Source organism: Pagrus major, chromosome 11 (genome assembly GCF_040436345.1).
Source record: "Pagrus major chromosome 11, Pma_NU_1.0".
In the NCBI taxonomy this organism is placed as follows: Eukaryota; Metazoa; Chordata; class Actinopteri; order Spariformes; family Sparidae; genus Pagrus; species Pagrus major.
The window spans coordinates 27,412,165-27,432,368 of NC_133225.1; the positions used below are offsets into that span (position 1 = coordinate 27,412,165).

Genomic DNA, 20,204 nt, shown 5'->3' on the forward strand with positions numbered 1-20,204 from the left:
AATGCTTTTTGTCTACGACTGGGCACAAAATCTCCTGGGAAAATGAAAGCTGACTGGTGATCCAGTCAGGCTGGCTGCCTGTCAGCATTTCTTTCTGCTTGTATATCTCCATTACAGACTCATAATAATATGATAACTCATGTTTTGTTCTCTGTTCTCGGTAGTTGCTACTTTGAGGAAACATAAAGCGAGCCTGTTGCCTTCACAACAGGGTCACCAACAATACAGTACATGTTTGAATAGATTTACTCTCCACCACTGAGAAGAACTGACTTTTGTTGACAATTTTAGAGGATGTCAGGCCAAATCCCAATTCAGCAGTGGATGGCATTGACCAGAAAACCCACTACACCTCACTTTACTTTAACACAACCTGAGCGGATTAGCTTTTGGTGAAACCTATTAAAAAGATTAAGTTCACACACTGTCTCCGAATAACTGTTTTTTATCAACCTCCAGGCTGTGTTCAAAACTAAACTAACTAAAAGTCAGAGATAAAGTCGAAATTAGCAGCCCAAGCTGGTAAACAGACTCCTTGTGTCTGCGTTGTTACAGTGAGTCACTGACCAACGGCCTCGCTGTGCTGGCATGAATCCCTCCTTTCCTCTTGCCCATCAGTGGAAAAGCACCACACGAGTGGAGGAGAGGAGTGAGGGGAAAGCAGAGGTGCGGCTCTCTGACTGTAAAAGACCTCTCTGTCTGGGCTTTGGCCTGCAGCCAGGCGGGGCAGCAGAGACGTGTCAAACCAGGTACACCAGGGAGGCGCACTTCATAAACTCTACGCTGAGCCTCACACACTGCTGCCGAGGGTCTTGTGATTCCTGAATGACATGTTGTAGGTGACTGAGTTGTAAATCACTAAAAAGAATACAGCCTGAGCTTCACCTGAGGACTTTAAGCCAGGTCTTTAAGATAGAAACTGGACTTTGACTCAGGAGGTCTAATATAAGGTCGAGGAGAGGGAAAAGACTATTTCATCTCAGCGAGAGGAACAGAGAGAGAGAGGCCATGGCCATGTGGAGGACAGCCGGAGCTCTGCTGCTTATACTACATACAGGTAAGAACTGATTTATTCAACAAAATATTCAATAAAGTTACTCAAAGCGTTACACTCTTTGTTACATTTTTATAGATAGATAGGTTTTTATTTATTAAAGATTTAGTGTCTTGTGCTGTGTCTTACTGTGTGGTCATGTAAAACCAGTGATCTTGGAAGTTGACTAAAATGTATTTACTCTGTCACTAACCAGTTGGATTGAAGATGCATACAATAATAAACAGGAGAAAGATTATTTTTTTTATTAAGAGCAAGGAAAGATTTCCTTGAGCTGATAAATGAACATAAACAGAAACCATATAAAGCATAATGTGAAAGATTATCATCAAAATGTTAGTTTATCAAAGTTTTTTCCCAGTTGACCTCAACTTATTGCTCATGTACGATGGCTTTGAGTGTAGATATAGTGTATTATATTCAAAGCACTTTTTTCCATCTTGATATTCATCTTGTGACCCCTTTAGGAGACTCTAGCACCCAATTATGTAATAATTTCCTGACAATGAACTTAATCTGATCAAACATGTAATAAAACCTAATAATGTAATAGCTCGACCAATAATGTCATAAAATGCTTGATATTATAAGACATTTTAATCAATAATGTCATACTTTTTTTCAAAACTGATGATGCAGTACTTTTGATGCACAGTGTGTAGTAAAGCAGTAGTGTAGAAGTATGAATCATTTATAATACTGTTAGTTTCATGTTAGCCGACTGAAAGCATGTCGACTTACGGCTTTATGTAGAATTTTAAATTTACAACAGATAGGAGTAGTGGCTACGTTGTTATCAGGCAAAGATGCATTCAACTAAATTACCAGCCAGTGACCAATGAACGACATACTGGTCGATGTGCAAGGATCAGACCAGAGTGGATCTTTGATCACCTTTATGAACAGTGCAGGTGGCACAAACACTTATGTGATCACGTCCAATAGGCTGAAAATGTAGGCTTATTACATTATTGGTAAAAGAATATATTATAATATCAGTCAGAGGTCACATTATTGGTGAAGTTATTACATCATTGGGTTTATTTTACATTTTAAATCGAGTTAAGAGCAAATTCTATTTCATTTTCAGGTGTTATTGCATTTTCGGAAATTATTTCTTTTTTGCAGACATGTGACTCAAGCCCTTTGGTTCAAGTCTCTAGCAAGTCCCAAGTAATTTCTTCTTGTAGAAGTCAAGTCAAGTCCTTATAGTTGAGGCAAGTCAGGTCCCAAGTCAAGTCATCTCTGCAGGTCTACCTGCAGTATCCAGTCTTTATAAAGAGAAAAGACAGATCGACTGTCTAGTCAAGTTGCAAATCATCAGAACAGTGACTCTAGTCCACATTTCTGCATTAATGGGTGCTACAGAGGCTCCCAGGTTGGGACACACTTTACTAAGGCAGTCGAACTGACAGACAACAATTATGGTCATTGTATCCTTGAGATTACAGGAAGTTTTCATGAATTATTTGTTGGGATAGTTTAATGATGAGTAATCTGTGTGTGTGTGTGTCTCTCTCTCTGTCAGTGTTTGGCCAGAGCAACATCAGATGGTGCACCATCTCAGACCAAGAGCAGAAGAAATGTCTGGCCATGTCTCAGGCTTTCGCCGCAGTGTCTATCCGTCCAACCCTCAGCTGTGTCGAAGGATTGACTGTCGAGGGCTGCGTTCAGAAACTACAGGTCTGATGACAAGATTAAATACACCTTATTATTTCAACATGTTTGAATAACTGATGATTGTTTTATACAACTTCATAATCATACAGTCTCTTGTATCGTAAAATATCCTATTAATTTAGTCATCTATTAATTTGAACCAGTCATGACAGCGTCAGATTGTCATAAGCCAATAAAATAGAGCTTAGAGTTGCAGAACACACAATCAGGCATCAGATAACAAGGCAATACACTTGTACATAGGTGATACAGTTATCAGGAAGCCTTGAACAAGAGAACAGGATGGTTTTGAAACCAGAAGCTGAACTGGAAGGGAAATTTCCCTAAGAAGGTGTTAACAAAAGATCTAATACACTTAAAAAGCTGCTATTCATCTCAAAAACATGTCTAATCCAATTGAGTATTGATAAATCCTCATCCAACTATAGTTTAGACCTGGCTGGACTCTCATATTCTTATTCTCAGAGGAAACATATGATAGTTTCGGCTCTACAGAAACTCTTCATGTTTCTTTATATAATGGTCTTCAAGTTAATTAGTCGTCCTTAAACTTTAGGACTATTGATATTAAAGTTTGTTGTTTATTGTTATAACTCCCTGTTATTTAAAACATCATTAAGCTTTTTGGTCTCTGTGTCTCTGCAGAAGAAAGAAGCAGATGCCTTGTCTATGTTCGGCGCTGATATCTACAATCTGGGGAAGACTGCTTCCTTCAAGATGGCTGCCAGTGAATCAAAGGCAGATCGTAAGACTCAATTTAAAATTTCCTCAAGAACCAGCAGCAGTAAAGGAGCACTATAAAAGTACAATGCTGACAATGACAGGTCACCAGAACTATAAAGTCAGATTAACATTAGTAAAACTGTAAAATGAGAGTAAAACTGTCATGGGTCAGGGTCAAATACTAACGCTATGGGTCAGTATTCAGCCCGAATTCTGATCCAAACCATTGGTAGGCTATTTGATGACCTGGGAATGAGACTCAACAATCAAAACAATCAACTATTTCCTCCAGAATCGGCTTCCCTATATAAATATACAACACTCAAATAGAGAAACAAAGGAAACAGAAGTCGTGATTCAGAGAGAAGAACAGGGATGTCAGCAGAGTGATATAGACAGAAAGATGACTTAACGCAAGACAAATTAGAACTTTTACTTGACAAGTTAGCATATGTGCTAACTAATTTGAATGTTTAATGTGTAAAGTGTTAGTTTGACATAATAGAAAAAATGATAATTTGGTTTCTTGCTTGGAGTTAGATGAGAGGATTGGTGCTGCTCTCAGTATGAAGGTAGCCATGAGCTAGCCAGCTATTAGCTTAGTTTAGCATAAAGACTAGAAACAAGGGCATCAGCTAGACTGGCTCTGTCCAAATGTTAAAGTATATGCACAGATGTACCTCTAAAACTCACCAATCAAAGTTCAGGGTTCATTTATTTGTCATTCTACGACACAAGGTTGCGCAATGCAACACAAGTTGAAGTCTCTTTATGCTACACAGCAAAATATTTTTTCATGGTTAGTGCAGAGGATGAGTTCAGTTCAGTGAACTGAACTGAACTGAACTGAACTGCAGAGAATGAGTTGAGCCTTTAAATGTACAAAAAATACATATACAAAAACAACAGTTTGTGGTTTTATGGAAAGTCAGATGCTGGACTATCTCTTGTACAAAACCAGGCCCCCTGTTCCCTGTCTTTGTGCTTATTTAAGCTAAGCTAAACTAACTGTATGCTGACTCTAGCTTCATACCATTAATATCATAGCCAGACTTATCTTAAAAAGTCATATTAAACCGTCAACCTCTTATTGTGTTAAACTATGTTATGTTAACCTTTAGCCTTACAGTTACCAACAGTAGATGTGACATATGTCATTTCATCTGACATGAACGCTTTTTTATTAGACAATATAACAAATAACAGATGATTCCTTCTCACAAAAAATGACTAGCTTAGTTAGTTCATGCCTTGCTGCAGACCAGCATTTTACTAAACCCTTACTGTGATACTACAGTGTTTCCAATGCTTGGTGTATATCCTCTCATGATGACATAAGTTAATTTTGTCATTTATTATGGATAACCTGGAGAAAGTTAATGTTACCGTATCATAATCTTTGCACTGCATGTGTAACGTTTCAAAACAGGAGTGGTAGTCTGCACTTTAATCTCTTAGAGTGAGAGCACAGAGCCAGAATGTTATACAGTACATTGGTGTCAAAGTACTTACAGAGCTTATTGTCATATGTGAGTTGACACCTGTGCTGTTTTTGCCTCAGGTACCGGTGCCTCCTACTATGCAGTTGCTGTGGTGAAGAAAGCCAGTTCTAGCATCAACATCAACAACCTGGCAGGAAGAAAGACCTGCCACACCGGGAAAGGCCGAACAGCCGGCTGGAACATGCCCTTAGGGTACTTCATTGACCAGGGTTACATGTCTGTGATGGACTGCAAAATGTCTGAGGGTAGGTAACATACATAGTTATATACATTTACATACATAGAGTGCAATGACAGAAAGCTGGAGATATATTGTGTGTTTGTGTGTGGTCAGGTGTGGCGAACTTCTTCAATGCGAGCTGCATCCCCGGAGCAAATGGGGCTGGCGACCCTCCATCTCTGTGTCAGCTGTGCATAGGAGACATTAATGGAAACAACAAATGTGCAGCGAGCAACCAAGAGAGATACTACAGCTATGAAGGAGCTTTCAGGTAACACACATTCACACTCTACATACTGTACAATCATACATACGGTGGTTACAGGTCTGCAGAACATACAGTATAGTACAGGTGGTGTGGATTTCATGTCATCTGGATGCCTTCCTTTACTATTTGTACAGGTTTACCTATGACTTCTGCTTGAATATTTAATAATATCATATAATAATAATATCATATTACAAATGTTATCTTCATGATTAATCCAAGTAATAGCATATTAATTATGCAAACTCATCTAATTTAACATGCAGAATGTCTTCCATTTGATTCCTATATGTAAATCACACATCATACACTGACTACACATAGTTTTTTCTTTCATAAAAAGTTTCAGGGATGTGTTTGGATACAGCACCGATTTTTGCAACAAATATATTGTTGGCCAGCACAAAGATAAAAATGGCTCACAAAGTCTTTAAAGCAATTGAATTAATTGAGCATTTGAGCTAAATGCTAACAAAGGCATGGCAACATCACTACAGTGACAATGCTAACGTGCTAATGTTTAGCAGGTATATTATCAACTATGTTAACCATCTTAGTTTAGCGCATTAGCATGCGAACATTGGAGTCACTAGAGGAAAGGTCAGGGAATCAACATTTTTAGGAATTGTCTGGGCGCCACGAATGTCTGTCAAAATTTAATAACAGTCCATGGTCCATTATGGTTGTTCAGAAGTTTAATTCTTAACTAAAGTGGTAGAGTTGACAAACAATGCTATACCCAGAGCCACGCTGCTAACAAAAACATGCAAGGCAGTAATGAGGAGAGACAACTGTGTTAGCATTCGCTTGCATCTTTAATTCTCTACGTCTGTTATTTTTTGTTTCCGTAGGTGTCTGGCTGATAATGCAGGAGAAGTGGCCTTCATCAAACACACCACTGTCAATGAAAACACTGATGGTAAAGTGCTAGTTTGCTAGTGGATAGTCAGTAATTAGCTGGTTCCCAGTAATTAGCCACCCATTTATCCACTAACAGCCAGTTGGCATTCCAGTAAGGATGTTAGCTAATCAGTTATTATTTTAACAGGTATTGGCCCAGATTGGGCAAAACCACTGCTGTCAGCGGACTATGAGCTGTTGTGTCGTGACGGCACCAGAGCTCCCGTCTCTCAGTGGAAAACCTGTCATCTGGTTCGAGTCCCATTTCGTGGAATTGTGGTCGGCAATCACGTCACTTCCTCTGCGGTGTTTAACATGCTGACAGAGGGGCTGGTATGTCCAAACAGCTCTTACAAACACAACTACAGCTCATACCTAAGTGATCAAAATGGACACTTTCATTTAGTCAGATATGTTTAGACACATTACTGTGAGTTTCTATTGGTGAAATTAATTGAGTGTAACTTTCTGTTTGCAGCAAAAGTCAAGCTTCGGCGTGTTTTCATCTGCAAATTATGGAGGAGGAACCGTACTCTTCTCTGAGTCATCCGTCATGTTCCAGGGGGCAGAGGTACCCATCCCCCAGGATTGGATGGGTCGCCATTATTATAATGCTATGAAAGCCATGGACTGTAAAGCTGAAGGTAAATCATCTATCTATCTATCTATCTATCTATCTATCCATCCATCCATCCATCCATCTAAAAAACTGCTCTTGTGGCTTCAGTTCTGTTTTTAACTCTGGTTAACTGGGCCACCAACTTACCTACTGTGCCTTTATTTGTTACCACCCATCTCTAACTCTATCTGTAAATGTCCCAGGTGTCCTGCGTTGGTGCGTGTTAACCAGCGGTGAGCAGAAGAAGTGTAGTGACATGGGTTCAGCTTTCCAAACTAAAGGTCTGACTCCATCCATCAGGTGTGTCTACGGGGACTCTGTGAATGACTGCATGAACAAAATCAAGGTGAAAGACGTTTCTTACTTCTTACTGAAGAACAGTGAACCACAGTAGCATTTATTCACATAGATTTAAAATATTATAAATGATATAGTAATTATGCATTAATATCAGTATATCTGTGATAAGCCAATATCCGTCATATATATATATACATATATATATATATATATATATATATATATATATATATATATATATATATATATATATATATGTATACAGTATATACACATATATATATACAGAAAACAAAATGTTTGACATCTCATTGTGGTCTCTTATTTTTCCTTCTTGTTTAGAACAACGAGGCTGATGCCGTCACTCTGGACGGAGGTTACATCTACACAGCAGGCAAAGAGTACGGCCTGGTCCCTGCCACCGGCGAGAGCTACACAGGTAAAAACACAAAAGCAGAGACTCACACAAACAAACACACAGTTTCTTGTTTTAAAGAAGACAGATACAGGTGTTTTTTTTTGTCTGCAGACGACCGTGATGGCTCCATGTACTATGCAGTCGCGGTGGTGAAGAAGAGTAGCCAAGACATCCGTAACCTTGACGACCTGCGTGGCCGACGCTCCTGTCACACCGGATACGGCCGCACAGCTGGCTGGAACATTCCCATATCAACGCTGATCGAGAGAGGCCTGATCACCCCGAAGAGCTGTGAAATACCCGAAGGTGTGTGTGAGTGTGTGACAGAGGTGTGAGATGGAGTAGTCAGAACGCAGTGGTCAAATACTGAAAACTGATGAGAAAGTAGTGAAAAATGCCACAATATTAAAATGTCCAAGATCTCAAGATGACGTCTTCACATGTAATTTTTTGTCCAACACAAAGATACTTTTTTTTGTTCGTATTTGTTCATTTAAAACAAAGATATGCAGAAAATCTCCCATTTACCATCAAAACTGGAACCAGAGAATCTTTTTGCATTTTTCAAGTGATTAACGATCAAACTGAAGAATGGATTGTTTAAGTTTTGTAGTCTGCAAGCACATTTCAAGAGTTCACCGTCAGAGTTATTTACAGAGTTACATTATACAACTATTATAAAAGGGCTAAGTCGTACTTCCTTAACTCCATGTATAAATGATGGAGTGACCTTTAAATTTTTCTCATATTTATAAAAAGTAATTGGTTTAAAAAACCTGAATTATTCTTCCATTTTCTGACGTTCTTTTTCCTGTTTCCCATGGTGCTTAGCGGTGGGATTGTTCTTCATGCAGAGCTGTGTGCCAGGTGCCAACCAGCCCGGTTTCCCCTCCAGCCTGTGTGGTCTGTGTGTGGGAGACAGCGCAGGAAATAACAAGTGTGAGAAGGGAAAAGACCAGTACGATGGATACGACGGTGCTTTCAGGTAAAGGGCGACATCCCAGATTCCCAAAAAGTAAAAAAAGTAAATTGATTTAAGATGCAGATTTAATCGTCAGAGTTCTGAACATACATTATGTAATCATTAGCTTTCAACCACCACGTAACAGAATTTTAAGCTTGGGATTGTCTTCTAGTTTGGCTGTTGAGCTTGTGTCCTGATGATTCGGCCATCTCTCTGTCACTTCAGGTGTCTGGCGGTGGGAAATGGAGATGTGGCTTTCGTCAAGCATTCCACTGTCTTCACAAACACTGATGGTAAGACAGTAGATCAGTAATAGTAAGCCCAAGATGCAAAATGTTCTCATTTTATGGGTCTTTAAAGTGACCTAATAAACATTTTGTGCGTTTCTTTAGGTAACGGTGAATCGTGGGCAGTGGGTCTCGAGTCTACCAATTACCAGCTGCTGTGTCCTCATGGCGCTAGAGCAGAGGTCACACAGTACAAATACTGTAACCTGGCCAGAGTTCCGTCCCACGCTGTGATGGTACGGCCCGACACCAACATCCACGCTGTCTATGGACTCCTGGACCGAGCACAGGTACGAGTGTGAAAGTGAAGAGACCTGACACTGAATTAAGACGCCTGTAATCCTTCACAGGAACGGATTCACTGATTATTTTGTCAGATTTTAATTGTGTGAGATTTAAGATAGTTGATGATGCATTCAAGGATGCTCTGATATCTGAGAATTAATACTTGGCTGCCAAAAAGCATCACAGTGATGAGATATGTTGTCGGTCAACCAAATCTAGAAAACATACAAGCAAAAAGTCACATTGTGAAGCAGTTTGGTGTGTGTGGGATGAAGTGTTTCGTACACTGTATTAGATTTATGTATAAAAACAAATCAAGAGATCATGAGTCATGGCTCCTCCTCTGAGTTGTGTTGTGTTGTGTTGTGTTGTGTTGTGTTGTGTTGTATGTAGCGAGCGATGGTAAAACACAGACAATTCCCTTGAACAGTAAAGTGTACTTATTTAACAATAGAACATTTGTGCCCCCACAAAAATACATTAACAGCATGTCATCAAGTGTATGACCCTAAGTGATAATGTGCTTTTCAATATAAGAGTCTCTGCCTAAACCATTTAGGATTATACAAGAATTTTTATTATTCTATCAATAATTAAGCTTCAAAACATCCACATCATAACACATGCACACTAAGCACAGCAACACCGCAGTCATAAAAAGATGGAATGGTTCATTACAATTAAAAAAAATTATATGTTGAGCAGCCGATTCTCAACTCTCAGATGCTGATGTATCCTCAAACGCACCATCAGGGAGTTTTTAAAAAGGAGCCTGGTTACCTCATGATTACTTTAGAAGATAATATAAATTTGATCAATGAATAAATACACAACTAATGAATAAATAAATACAGGTGATAAAATACTGACTGTCATATATACAGTATATATATATGGTCAGTGTTGGTGATCAGTTTCTCTTTATTTCTGTTTCCTTGCAGGCATATTTTGCCAGTGATACAGGTCCTGGTTTCAGGATGTTTGACTCGCAGAGCTACGGGGGCAAAGATCTCATCTTTAAAGATTCCACCGTTCGCCTCGTGGCTGTTGGTGACAAGAAGACCTACTACGAGTGGCTGGGACAGGGCTACATGGACTCACTGGTCGACATGGAGTGTAACTCCTCAAGTGCAGGTAAAAAACTACTAAACTGCAAAAACAATTATTTTCAATCCAGCGCCAATCCTAGTGACTGCTGTTTTTTAATGTTTGAGATATAACCACTTACAATTAAACAAATACACCAATTTTACAGCAAGAAGAGAAGAACTTTGAAACCCCTCTCATGATTTTTGTTGTGTGTAACTCATTTAGGTGTATCTTAAACATTCAGTTATAAGATTGAACAGAGGAATGATGGACAGATTGATTACATAAATAAGAAGTTCCACTGTAAAATAGCCACTTTGTCAGACTTTGTGTCAGAGTTCTTCTGAACCTCGTTAATATCTCCCAATGTTTCTTCCTCCTACAGTGACGTCCTCTGTGTGGCTGCTGCTGGTGGCTGTGTTCAGCTTCATGCTGACTAACATCTGGGTGTAGAGACATTACATGACACAGGCCTTGAGCCTCTTCTCCCACTGACATTTCCTCTATTCCCCCCCTCTCCTCATCGGGCTCCTCTGTCCCTTTTTCTTCCTTTTCCTCCACTTGTCACACATGAATCCACTCCTTTTTGAATCCGTGTTTTTATTTTTAAAATTGCATCCTTTTATACCTGATTGTGTGCTGTTTTAATATGTGAGAGAACGGCACGTTGAAGCAAATGAAGCACAATGTCTCTTGTTATTTGCGGCAGAGAGGAGAGTTTGGACTCTCAGCCAGTGTGAACCAGACATGCTGACAGAAGCTGCTGCTGCCACTTTGTTTACTGAAGGTGAGCTGCCATATCAGTGTGTATGCTGCCACCTGTTACATTGCTTCAGTGGTGAGCGCGTCTCTGTCTCTCCAGAGCTAGTGTTTTACAAAGAGCAGACAATCTGATTTTTATCCTCACATGACCCCCAGATGTTTTAACTTCTGGTTTTTAAAAAAAGACTAGAACTGACCTGAGATCAGCTCCGCCATTTTCAAAGGCTTCCTGTGAATATAGAAGTCAGATTGCCATTCTGCTCTGCTGCCATTTGCTCTGTGAGAACTGCTAACAAACACGGCCTTCCCTTACTTTGGGCTGTGTTTCTATGATAAGCTAATGCCATATCAGTGAATATGCACTAGTGTTGCCTCCACACAGAGCTGTGCTGAGGATGGTGTGATAAAGAGTGACTGAGTGTTTGTCCAGAGGCTGTCTGCTTCATGTTTGCTCCTCAAATCCAGAAAAATCAAGAAGATAAATACTTTATTTGATCTGATTTAAGCTAATATTCAACTGAGCCCGCTTGCAGCTGCACATTGAATTATATTAAACAGCAAACCTCACATCGGCAACCACTTTTCTCACATTTAGTATTGTAATGTATGATTTTCAACATATATGGAGTGAGTAACTCTGACACACTGGTCAGGATTGGTCAGATTTGGGGAGAACATAAAGGAAACATCCTGTGGTTTGTGCTGGAGAGTGAATGGGTGTTTGGATGGTTTAAGTCAGTCGGATAAAGACAACAAGCTTTAATTTGTTAGTGTAATTCCAGCTTTTACTGTGGAAAAAAGGCGGTTTTGTTTGTCTTAGTTACAAAATTGACTCCATTTTGATTTAAAAGGGGATTTAGCTTAAAATCTTTAGTAAAGCGAGAGTGTAAAAGGGAACAAAACACAGTTAAAAGAAAATAATTGTTTCTACATGTCCTCTAACACGAACAGCTCACTCCAGAAGTGTCTCTTTCTCACTCGAGCTCATCATCTACTGTACACCCTGCTGCTTGATGCTATTTCCTGTTTGACACTGTTGATTTGGATGTGTATTTTCCTATGTTGAGAGATTTATTTTTATATGAAGTTCAGGTGCCATATCAGTGTATATGTACTGACTCATGCCGTCAGAAACGAATGCCTTCTCTTCCTCCTGATAGAGATTTATTTCTATGTGAAATGGAGTAACATGTAACTAATATTTAGTTGCCAGGCCAGTGCGCCTGCACAAGTATTGCTACATAAAACTGCCGACTTGAGCTGTTTTCTGTGCTTTGCTCTAATGAAATAAAGTTATGTACTGCAAGACATTTTGTGTTCGAGTTCATTTTCTGCAGATGTTTCAAACTGTTTCTCTCCTCAGATCAAACGGGTCATGTGAGTTTCCTTCACAGCTACTAGAAACATTTTTTTCTATTTAATTTTTATCTTATGTTGGCAGAGATTAGATCTCCATTTACATCTTTCTATAACTGAGACACATTTGTTTTTTCCCTTTAATACTACCAAATTATAAGATTACTAATTAGCAGTAAAATTTGTTCTTCTTTTATTTTGAAGTAGTTAAAGAAGAGCTGCAGCGCCGATTATTTTCAGAATTGATAAATCTGACTGGTATTTTCTTGAGTAATCCATACAACATCAGAAAACAGATGAAAAAGCTAAATTTGAAGCCCAAAGTTACAAAGTACATGTCCCTATATGTAAGCACAATAGTTATAAACATTACATATATTATTCATGGGTTAGCAGCTTGTGGAGGGCAGACAGAAGAGGTAACTCAGATCCGATCAGAAGTGTTGTCGATTGTAATTTATGTACGCAGATGTGTATCTTCTGAGATGTCTGCCATTTTTGCATGAGTGCATGACTCTGTGATGAATGTGCTGAGTTGTTTCTATTTCAGACAATCTTTGCACATGTGCTCGTATTACTGTGTTTTTAACTGCCATGTCTGGTTTGATGCACCAGTTCCCTTAATCCAAGTTTCTCCCACATGGGCACAATTGAGCAACTTTTAACTTAATTAACATCAGTGATCATCAGTCCGCAAACCAAGATGTTACATTTTCTGACATTAGGACAAAAGAAGCAGCAGATTCTCACATTTGAAAAGCCAAAACCATCAAATGCTTGCTTGAAAAATCACAAGGATTATCAATCGTCAAAATATTTAGGCTACCACAAAATTTTCGGACAATCTCCTTATCTATTAATCATTGCACTGCAGTAACTGATTGTCATGAGGAGCAATAAAACATCCTCTTATCCCCTGACCTCTTTTTAGATCATCTACAGTGTTTCATATATTTGTTGTTATGAAAGCATTTGGACCATGAGTTACAACTGGAAGCAGTGAACTGTGAACTTCACTCCCTCTGACTGTAAATCTGACAATACTCTGACAACACGATAAGCAAATCGCAGAGGTTGCAATTAATTTTGCTGCGGTATGCACATCTGACCCACATTTAAACACGTGTGTAAATGACTTTACAAATTCATGCCCTCTTCCTAGTGTGACAGTCATGCTCGCCAATCAGACGTGGCCCAGGGCGACTGCGTATACATCAACCAACAACACGTGAAAACCAAGTAAAAATCTGATCCAGCAGTAACCTTGGATGATGTAGTAACAAAGAAAGGCAGCACTCACGTCATGTGGAAGTATTTTGGCTTCTAAGAGACAGACGTGCAACAAAAAAAGGTACTATGCAAGACCATTGTGTGTTTGTTATAAGTTGCAAGCTAACTGAAAAAAATAATAACGATGGTATATCAATGTGGTAATGCTCCATCATGTTTTAAATCTATTACACAGCGAATACTGAACTGAAGCTTGACTTAAAAAAAATGCAAATCAAATTGCAATCACAATATCGGTCAGAAAAATTGGATTAGAAATTAGATCTTTTTCCCAAATTGTTCAGCCCTAGTCAACACCTAAATGGTTGCATTCACTCGAGCACACACAAATCTGTTGTAGTTTAACCATAAAAAAATGGAAATTCAGCTTCCATATATATAAACTCACTTTTTGTCCTGAAAGTTAACAATCAAAGACAAATTATATGAACTGACGCTATCTAGCAGTCAAAGTGCTGTTATAAATTATCATCTTTATTTGTACAGTCAAAACAAAATAGCAGATTCATTATCTCCACATCCCTTTATGTATTTACATTTGTGACCAATAAAATTATCTACCAAGACAACTTAATGTACAGATCCATAAGAGCTCTTTGGCAGGATTTGGTGTCATGAGTGAACATCGATTGAGGGAAATGGATAAAAACACAATCCTTGTCAGGACAGCATTAGTTGGACATAGATTAAGATGAAGAGGCTATCAGTTGAGTCTGTCCTCCTGAGTAAAGTTTTTCATGACATTACTTGTCACCTTATGTTGGAAAATTGGACTTAACCTTTCACACCAGTCCAAAAGTCTACATAATTTCCCACAGGATTAATGAAGAGAAGATATATGTCAGTACTTTCACAGACTCGCAGTGAATTTAATAAGAGTTTATCTAAACTGATCTGGCCACAGACTGCAGGTCAGTGTGAACCTAGTGACATTATGAACAACCAACATCTGATCAGTGCTGGTTGTAGTTCACCACCACAGTGTTGACATGCATTGTTCAGGTAGATTGTCCAGACATCACTTTATGTGCTCAGGCAGCCAGGTGAGCCCAGTCTCTTTACACCCTCCAGCCAGTCTCTCCTCTTCATTTCTTGATCTGTCTGGAGCCGTCCTTCCATCCTTCTTTCACCTCGTTCACAAATGTGTCTTTGACCTTCCGGAGGCGGCCGCCCATCTGCCCCAGGTCATCGGGCACCTTGCCGGCCTCCTCCCGGACCTGACGCAGCGTCTGGGACCGCATGACCCGCGCCGAGGCGTCCCGGCCGGCTATCTGAGCCTTAGTGATGGCGTAGGCCGTGATCTGGGCAGCCCTGCGAATCGGACGAGACTCTGCCAACTTCTCGACGACTTGGAGGTTGTTGAGGAGGTTAAATAACAACCGAGAGAGCATTTTGTTTCCCACTGACGCGTTAGCTTAGCCGGCTAGCAGTCCCGTCAAACTCCCGTGTTTCGGCCCTGTAAGACACCGACGTTCACCGTGAGTTAGCTGGAGGGATACAGCAGCTAACATTAGCTTCTACAGTCATGTGTGTTGGGGTTTTGGTGTAAATTTAAATAATAATACATAAAAGTTGACTTACTTAAGCTGAGCCAGGTGACCGCTAGGTTTCAGACAGTGGGTGACACAACAGACTGTACAGCGGGGCTGAAGTTGGCTTCACATTCGACAGTTAAAGGGAAACTCCACCAATTTTATGAAACAAGGTGTGTTTACAGGTCAACAATATAAAGCCTTTTGTGGCTCCAGAGGAAGCTGCATGTAGTGTGATAATGCTGCATTCCAGTTACATGGGAGACCACTCGCCGGAGTTGCTCTTACGCGAGAACGTGACGTCATTTCCTGGCTTGTAGCACAAATAGCGTTCCCGTTTGTCTCGCTACACGACAAGTCGGAAGAACATGGACGCCATCAGGGTAGTAGCAGGCTAGTCATTGTTATTGTTATTGTTAGCTACATTAGCCTCTTTAGCAAACCAGCTCGAAAACAAAACTTTACATTGTATTGCACGCACAGCAAGACCGTGCAATGCATAAATTGGTGACCGGATTAAAGCAGCAATGTAATCAAATGTGTGAGAGCATTTAAAATCGACATTAAAACGACCAACTTGGTACAAATACAAAGAAAATACATCAATTACGGGCGCAGCCATCTTTGTTTGACGAGTCGTTTGTCTATCCTCGCTCAACTCGGTGTACTCTCAGGAGCACCGAGTCGGACAGTGGATATTCCGACTTCCACTCGGCGAGTGGTCTCCCATGTAACTGGAATGCAGCATAATTTGCCTCCAGTGATGTCACTCAGTGACTGAGTTGCATTGTGGGTAATGCAGGCAGCAGGTTTATGAAAAGCAGTCCACTGCTCTAACATTGCACTCCTATAACACTGTTGGACTCATTGTTACAGTTTAAAAACAAACGATCAATAGATACAGAAGAACCAGATATCACCATTTTCATTCCACACATTCTTCTTCCTTTTTTAAAAACATGATGCCTACATTACCCACAATGCAACTTAGCTTCTGAGTGACATCACTGGAGACAATTCTATCAGAATACATGCAGCTTCCTCGGGAACTACAAAAGGCTTTATACTACTTTTTTCACATATGCATTTTGAAATTACCCTTTAAGAGGAACCTTAAGGGATAACAGGCCTACTGTTTCTCTGTGTGTGTCTCTTTTTGTATATATTTCTTTTTTTATTAATTTACACAGTGTGTCTTAGTCCTGATGAAGAATCATTACGTATGTGATATATCTTTACATTTTTATACCATAGACTGAAGGCTTTCCAAAACTGAAATGGGGGTTTAAACCATTTTTGGAGGCTCACATCTCAGGTGTAAAAGCCTACAGTGGGCTTTGGTGTAGGCCTACATGTATTCTAGAGGTGGACTGTAGTGGTGGAAGTACAGTTTCTCAAGTATCGTTCTTAAGTTCAATTTTTAGGGGCTTCCATTTTATGCTTCTTTATACTTCAATTCTGCTACATCTCAAGGGGAAATGTTGTACTTCCTAGTACTCCACTCCATTTATTTGACAGCTGTACCAGTCACAATTTAGATACAAATTTGACTCAATGGATAATACAACTAGCTATTAAATACTACACATTGCAAACCGATATGTAACGTATGTAGTCCTTTGTTACGATGATGGTATTATTGGTCAGTAATTCAATAGTTTTGTTCCTCCAGATTACACCCAGCTGAATATTTTATCTGTATCTATATTTATAGATTTGGAAGTCATCCAATTCTGCAAAGAAAGAAGTGTCACAGATGTGAAAAGAGGTTTTAAATGGTCTTAAGACTGTTACTATAATGACGAGCTCTTGTTTTACGTGTTTCGGTGGTGGAACAATAAAAATCATAAGATTAAGATTCCTATTAACGAAACGGCATCCTGGCCAATGTGAGGCTAACTTCAGCTACAGACGTTACAGGCAGTTTTCCGGACGTTTTTGCTGGTAACGCCAGCCGGCGATTAGTACTTCCGGGGTCTTCTCCATACGTACATCCGTTTTGGCGAACAGATTTCCCGTCTCATTTCCCTTATTCATCCCCCAAATTGGCTCTCTGGCCTCGGCGCTCGGTCTTCTCTAACTAACCCCTCCACAGCTGTGAAGTCAGGCTCGGCTGCAGGCATGAAGGTGTTCCTGTTGTTCGCCGTGACCGTGCTGTCTCTGAGCCCGGCGGCAGTGAGCGGAGCCGAGAAGAAGAAGCTGCAGATCGGCATCAAGAAGCGGGTGGACAACTGCCCCATCAAGTCCCGCAAGGGAGACGTGCTGAACATGCACTACACGGGCAAGCTGGAGGACGGCACCGAGTTCGACAGCAGCATCCCCCGCGACAGACCCTTCACCTTCACCCTGGGCACCGGCCAGGTGATCAAAGGCTGGGACCAGGGCCTGCTGGGCATGTGCGAGGGCGAGAAGAGGAAGTTGGTCATCCCCGCCGAGCTGGGCTACGGAGAGCGGGGAGCTCCTCCGAAGATCCCCGGGGGAGCGACGCTCATCTTCGAAGTGGAGCTGCTGAGCATCGAGAGGAGATCCGACCTCTGATGAAGAGGAGACGGCGAAGAAGGCAACTTTCAAAACGTGAGTTATTAGAGATGTGTCACCTGGTCTCTGAGGGAAGGTTTGCTGTGAGGTGATCTGATGAAGCACAGAGTCATTATCAAACATGCACCATGTTGAGTGTTCAGTTCAGTATCAGCAACTAATACTCTACTTAGAGCTCACACATTGAGAAAAGGTAGAAAGTCAGCATTAACCTCAAGATTCTCATGAAACAAACCTCATTATGATTGTATTCATAGTCTGCCATAAATTATTAATTAACCACAATCGGTTTTTAGTCATTTTTACAAGTAAAAAAGTTAAAATTCTCTGATTTCAGCTTCTTGAAACGTGAATATTTTCTGTTTCCTTACTCCTTTGTGACAGCAAGCTGCATATCTAAACTACCTTCTGTGTTGCCATTTCTATTTTGAGAACTGATGCATGTCTGTTATCTAATTATTATATGCCTCCATGCTTAATGTTCACTGTTGCTGCTTCACATTAAGAGTATTGAACTTGTGGAGCACAGGATGGCTTTAATTTTGAAGAGATATGTCTACAAAAAAACGCCATGATGATGACGTTTCCAGCATTTTTGACAGCAGATGAGTTTTGGATATGCCAGTGAGAAGCCTGACTGCTGAACAGCTGCAGGCGACAGGAAACGAAAGAAAGAGTTATAGGTTATAAAAGTTGTGTTCTGAAACTGGTATCAGTATTAGATTTCAAAAGATACCCAGCCTGTATCAGAAGAAGCATCAACAGGTCAAATTAAGAAATGTTGAATACCAACTATCTGCATCGTGAAGAGAAAAGACCTGATTCTCTGACCTCTGAACCCAAAAAGAGATGCTGTTATTCAGAGAAAACCAGAGCACATCCTTTTTCGTGCCTTCAGGGTACATCTTAGGATATTTATCAGAAGGACTAATCAAAAAGAAAAGAAATGCTTTTTAGAAAACATTTTTAGACTCTGCTGTTTTTTATGACTTGAATGTTTAATGTGCTGTCTTTTTTTTCAGGTTCCAGGAGCTGCTGCAGCATTAAGTGCAGAAATCTGACCTCTGATGAAGACTAAATGGTAAATCTGGGAGTAGAGATGGCAACCCCACTGTCCTCCTCTGGCTGGCTTTTAAACTGGCTGTTGTGCTCTGGTTTATTGAACTAATGTTATTACACGATACGAGAACTGACTGTATGTCTTTGTTAAACATTAGCAGAATTGACAGCGAGCAACTAAGACCAGTATTTGGCCGTGGGCTGACGGGAACGTCATGGCCTGCCGGTTCATGTCACTGTTGTTTCTTCATTTTCTGTGATTTATAAGCAGGGTTATTAATATCTTTACATTCTTTTCACACGCACACAGAAAAAAGTATGTTTATTAAGTCAGACGTCGGGCGGGTGATGGATCAGGTTGAATGATTTTGTTACTTTGAATATCTGAATTATAATAAAATGTTGACCTTACTGGAAACTCTGCCGTCTGAAGTGGTTTTGTTGGACATGAAAACACGTGTTTTTACCGTTTTCCTTTGCCCCACTAATGTGTGTTTTGTGGATGCTTCATACAATGAAATATTCTGGTAATTACACCCAACAGATGTCCTATAACACTGAATCATAAAGGTTTCTCGGCCTACAATTTTGCATGCTTATAGGGGCAAATAGTGTGTGAAGTACGCCATTTTTCGGCTAGTAGTTTTTTTGAAAAATATCAGTAAACAATGTCTGAGATATGCAACAAATACTTGTTTACAATATTTGAAAAAATGTGTAAAATATCCAAATGATATCAGTAAAATAGATGATTTTTTTCCATAAAATATCTGAAAGGTTTTAGTAAAATTGCCTATGTGCAAATAAAGGATGCCCACAGGATAAAGAGGCAAGTCAAATAAGTAGATCAATGCATCAGTGGCCTGTTCACAGCAGCCAATAGTGTGGCACCACATCTCACAGGGCCTCCAGCTTCACTGGTCATGTGACTCTTGGCACCTCAATACACAGTGCTTACACAATTTGATTCAGTGTATTGATTTTAAGTGGTTTGATTTTGACATTCAAAAACAAAGCAAATAAAAACAAAAAATATCTAATAAAACAGAAAAAATTATAATAAAAAGTGCTAGTTTCTTCATTTTAAAGGTAAAATGTGCTGCTGCTTTGTCCCTTTTCCATCAAGGGTTCGTTTATGTGTTCACTGACTCTGAGTTGTTGTCAGTGTCCACACGGGAACTTTAATCTAAATAATGTCGGGTGGCTAAAAATGAGCTTCTTGTTTTTATCAATAAATAAAAGCATTTTAAAAAAAATCTAACAAAATCAATAAATCAAAAAACCACACCATGAGGGGGCGCCACTCAGCTGATGTACAAATGTTTCCACCCGGACTTCTTCAAAGCACGGACGCATGA

At 39.9% G+C, this 20,204-nt stretch overlaps 3 protein-coding genes across 4 annotated transcripts in view; 2 read left to right on the forward strand and 1 right to left on the reverse strand.

Annotated features, from left to right (window-relative positions):
- The first annotated feature begins 820 nt into the window (after positions 1 to 820).
- On the forward strand, positions 821 to 12,381 carry meltf (melanotransferrin). The gene is made up of 16 exons (XM_073476052.1): positions 821 to 1,057; positions 2,583 to 2,737; positions 3,380 to 3,479; positions 5,019 to 5,204; positions 5,294 to 5,450; positions 6,299 to 6,366; positions 6,496 to 6,680; positions 6,826 to 6,991; positions 7,170 to 7,312; positions 7,609 to 7,705; positions 7,796 to 7,990; positions 8,516 to 8,669; positions 8,874 to 8,941; positions 9,041 to 9,225; positions 10,162 to 10,354; positions 10,695 to 12,381. The coding sequence occupies exons 1-16, from the start codon at positions 1,009 to 1,011 to the stop codon at positions 10,760 to 10,762; spliced, it is 2,169 nt and encodes a 722-aa protein (XP_073332153.1). The 5' UTR covers positions 821 to 1,008; the 3' UTR covers positions 10,763 to 12,381.
- Positions 12,382 to 14,170: 1,789 nt separating this feature from the next.
- LOC141004522 (protein NCBP2AS2-like) overlaps positions 14,171 to 20,204 on the reverse strand; it is a 123,265-nt gene continuing 117,231 nt past the window's right edge. Inside the window, exons 1-2 of one of the 2 annotated variants that reach the window (XM_073476054.1) lie at positions 15,299 to 15,376; positions 14,171 to 15,173 (exon numbers count right to left, since the gene is read on the reverse strand). In XM_073476054.1, the coding sequence (XP_073332155.1) occupies positions 14,803 to 15,108 (306 nt within the window). In that variant the 5' untranslated portion in view covers positions 15,109 to 15,173; positions 15,299 to 15,376 and the 3' untranslated portion in view covers positions 14,171 to 14,802. Of the gene's footprint in view, positions 15,174 to 15,298; positions 15,377 to 20,204 lie in introns of those variants that run through there. The other variant, XM_073476055.1, reaches the window with a different exon arrangement.
- Positions 17,246 to 19,264, forward strand: fkbp2 (FKBP prolyl isomerase 2). The gene is made up of 2 exons (XM_073477024.1): positions 17,246 to 17,823; positions 18,810 to 19,264. Exon 1 carries the CDS (start codon positions 17,371 to 17,373, stop codon positions 17,785 to 17,787), a length of 417 nt encoding a protein of 138 aa, XP_073333125.1. The 5' UTR covers positions 17,246 to 17,370; the 3' UTR covers positions 17,788 to 17,823; positions 18,810 to 19,264.

Bases quoted from the DNA above. Each gene is read 5' to 3' on its own strand.
- meltf (XM_073476052.1), top strand. From the start codon at position 1,009: ATGGCCATGTGGAGGACAGCCGGAGCTCTGCTGCTTATACTACATACA. The intron at 5,451-6,298 runs GTAACACACATT...TTGTTTCCGTAG, and splicing joins AGCTATGAAGGAGCTTTCAG to GTGTCTGGCTGATAATGCAG. The intron at 6,681-6,825 runs GTATGTCCAAAC...TTCTGTTTGCAG, and splicing joins ACATGCTGACAGAGGGGCTG to CAAAAGTCAAGCTTCGGCGT.
- fkbp2 (XM_073477024.1), top strand. From the start codon at position 17,371: ATGAAGGTGTTCCTGTTGTTCGCCGTGACCGTGCTGTCTCTGAGCCCG.